Source organism: Saprolegnia diclina (assembly GCF_000281045.1).
Source record: "Saprolegnia diclina VS20 unplaced genomic scaffold supercont1.39, whole genome shotgun sequence".
Classification (NCBI taxonomy): domain Eukaryota; phylum Oomycota; class Saprolegniomycetes; order Saprolegniales; family Saprolegniaceae; genus Saprolegnia; species Saprolegnia diclina.
The window spans coordinates 362,053-364,594 of NW_008246106.1; the positions used below are offsets into that span (position 1 = coordinate 362,053).

Here is a 2,542-nt window from a genome sequence, read left to right on the forward strand (position 1 = left end):
ATTTTTTACTAGATATTTTATATCGCTGAAATGGATTATCGCCGGCATGCGTGAAACTTTGGGCCCTCAAGGCCGTAGTATCCCGCAACATGCGCATTGAGGCCAGCACAGGCACCCGCAAGCGACAGTCGAGGTGCTGACGACTGCCAACAGGCCCCGCAAGGCGCGCACAGTCAGTACACCCAGCCAATCTACGGACAACCTCACCGTCTGTAACAAATGGAGCCCTATTCCTTTTGGCCTCGTACGACTCGGGTGAAGCAACGGAACGCATTCTAGTGTTCTTTCGTAGGTACGTGGGCAGCCAGCAAGGCAAGGTGAGTCGTAGCGTCGCATTAGGTGTCGAGGACGATCAATACTGTAGAGTTTTTTCCTTGAACAAACTTTGCGTATCCACGCAGCCTTGCGACCTTTGCGATCGGGTGTTCCATCTCGCAATGTCCTGCAGTACACAACATTGTGTGCATCCCTCTTGACACTTTTTTAATTACCAGTAGTTATCACATTTGCATGCCGACGCAGCTCTTGCCTGATGTCAAGATACGTCGTCTGTCGACTGTACTAGAATCTTAGTTGCCAACCGGCGGCTTGAGAAGCGTCGGCGGCTTGCGCGCGGTACCAAGCGGCAGAGTCACAACGTCCTTGATCTTGCCCCACGCGGGCATCGTCACGAGCTCTTCTGACGCCGTCGGGTGGATCGCGACAATATTGTCAAAGTCCGACTTGTATGCGCCCATTTTGACGGCAACGCCAAAGCCCTGGATCATCTCGTCGGCGCCGAGGCCCGCGACGTGAACGCCGACGACAGCTTCTTCGACGCCGATGCACACGAGCTTCATCGCGGTTTGCACCTTATCCTTCTCGGCGCACATGGCATAAAACATGTTGGAGAACGAGCTCGTGTGCGTCGTCACGTTGTGCGCACCGTACTGCGCAATGGCCTGCGCCTCGGTCAAGCCAATCGTACCAATCGGCGGGTGGCTAAACACAACGGTCGGGATCTGGGAATAGTTGACGCACGCGTTCGGCTCGTTGCCGAAAAGACGGTCCGCGAGCCGACGACCGGCCGCAATCGCCACCGGCGTTAGCTCCCATCCGGTCGTCGTGACATCGCCAATCGCGTAGACGTTGGGAACAGTGGTGTTTTCTTGGGCGTCGACTTGGATGAATTTCTCGGTGGAAAGTGCAATGTCGGTCGTCTCCAGCCCCAAGTCGTGCGTCCGGGGCGTCCGCCCAATCGCAAAGAGAACCGTCTCGAAGCCGGTAAACGACTGAGGTTCACCGGCGACCGTCGCCTGGAGTGTCAACGTCCCGTCACCCGCCTTTTCAATCGCATTGATGCCGCTCTCCCGCACAAATTGCACGCCAGCGCTATGCCATCAAAATGAACCTGTCGCGATAGATCAATGTATGGATCGTGAGCGACGTACTGCTCCATCTCAGTGTTGACGAGGTCGCGCACGATCGGGTCAAACGTACGCAGCACCTGGTTGCCGCGGCAAAACACCGTCGTGTTCGACTTGAGCGCGTTAAAGATGCCGGCGAGCTCGACCGCAATGTAGCCGGCGCCGACGACCGCGACCTTGCGGGGCTGCGTCTCGAGCGCAAAGAACCCGTCGCTCGAAATCGCGTGTTCGATGCCGGGAATCGGTGGCAGGGCCGGGACACCGCCGACGGCAATGAGGATGTGCTTGGCCGTGTACCGTTCGCCGTTGACTTCAATCGTGTGGTTGTCGACAAACTTGGCGGCGCCCATGACGAGATCGACCTTGTCTTCGAGCATGCCTTCGCCGTACATACTGTTCAGCCACGTGACGTACGCATCGCGCTTGGCTTTCATCGCCGCCCAGTCAAAGGCGCCATATTGAATGTCCGACACACCCTTGAACGCGTACGCGCGCGCCGAATGGAGCATCTCGGCGTGGAGCGCAGCGTTGAACATGATCTTCTTGGGTACGCAGCCCACGTTGACGCATGTGCCACCGAGGCCAGCACCGTCATTCTCGCGGCCACGCTCGACGACGAGGACTTTGGCACCGTAGGCCACCGCGCGGTGGGCTGTCGACACGCCACCCGAGCCCGCACCGAGCACAATGTAGTCGTAGGTTGTCATGCTGTGTGTATTTGATGGGAGATTCACAACTGTGGACAAGAGCCATTGCAAATCAAAGCCATGCGCGCGTCTTGGCACATTCGGAGGAGAAAGGAAGGGATGGTTGTAGCCAGCTCAGTTGTTTGGAGCTGCTCGTATCTTTGGTGGCTTGTCACAGCCTCCCTGCAACAGCCTCGTGTCGGTTTTACATTTTTCGGTGGTAGAACTACCACGTACGTCCGCCACCCTTTTCTCCTCCCCACCGACATGCAGAGCCGGGCACAAAACCATAAAATACACTCCAAGAACAATAATACTGGCACGTGCAAAACACCCAAGGAGTACCCTAACTACCCTTCTATATCGAGCACTGCAACGGCCACGAGTAATGTCGATGACTGCATCGTCTTGATCGATCATCCACTGCGGTATCTTTCTTTGCAAAAGATA

The 2,542-nt window shown here is 56.5% G+C and overlaps 1 protein-coding gene across 1 annotated transcript; it reads right to left on the reverse strand.

Moving 5' to 3' along the window:
• Positions 1-569: 569 nt before the first annotated feature.
• SDRG_11131 (hypothetical protein) lies at positions 570-2,113 on the reverse strand (the record flags this gene model as incomplete). The annotated part of the gene is made up of 2 exons (XM_008617159.1): positions 570-1,371; positions 1,431-2,113. The coding sequence occupies 2 exons, from the start codon at positions 2,111-2,113 to the stop codon at positions 570-572; spliced, it is 1,485 nt and encodes a 494-aa protein (XP_008615381.1).
• Between the last annotated feature and the right edge of the window lie 429 nt (positions 2,114-2,542).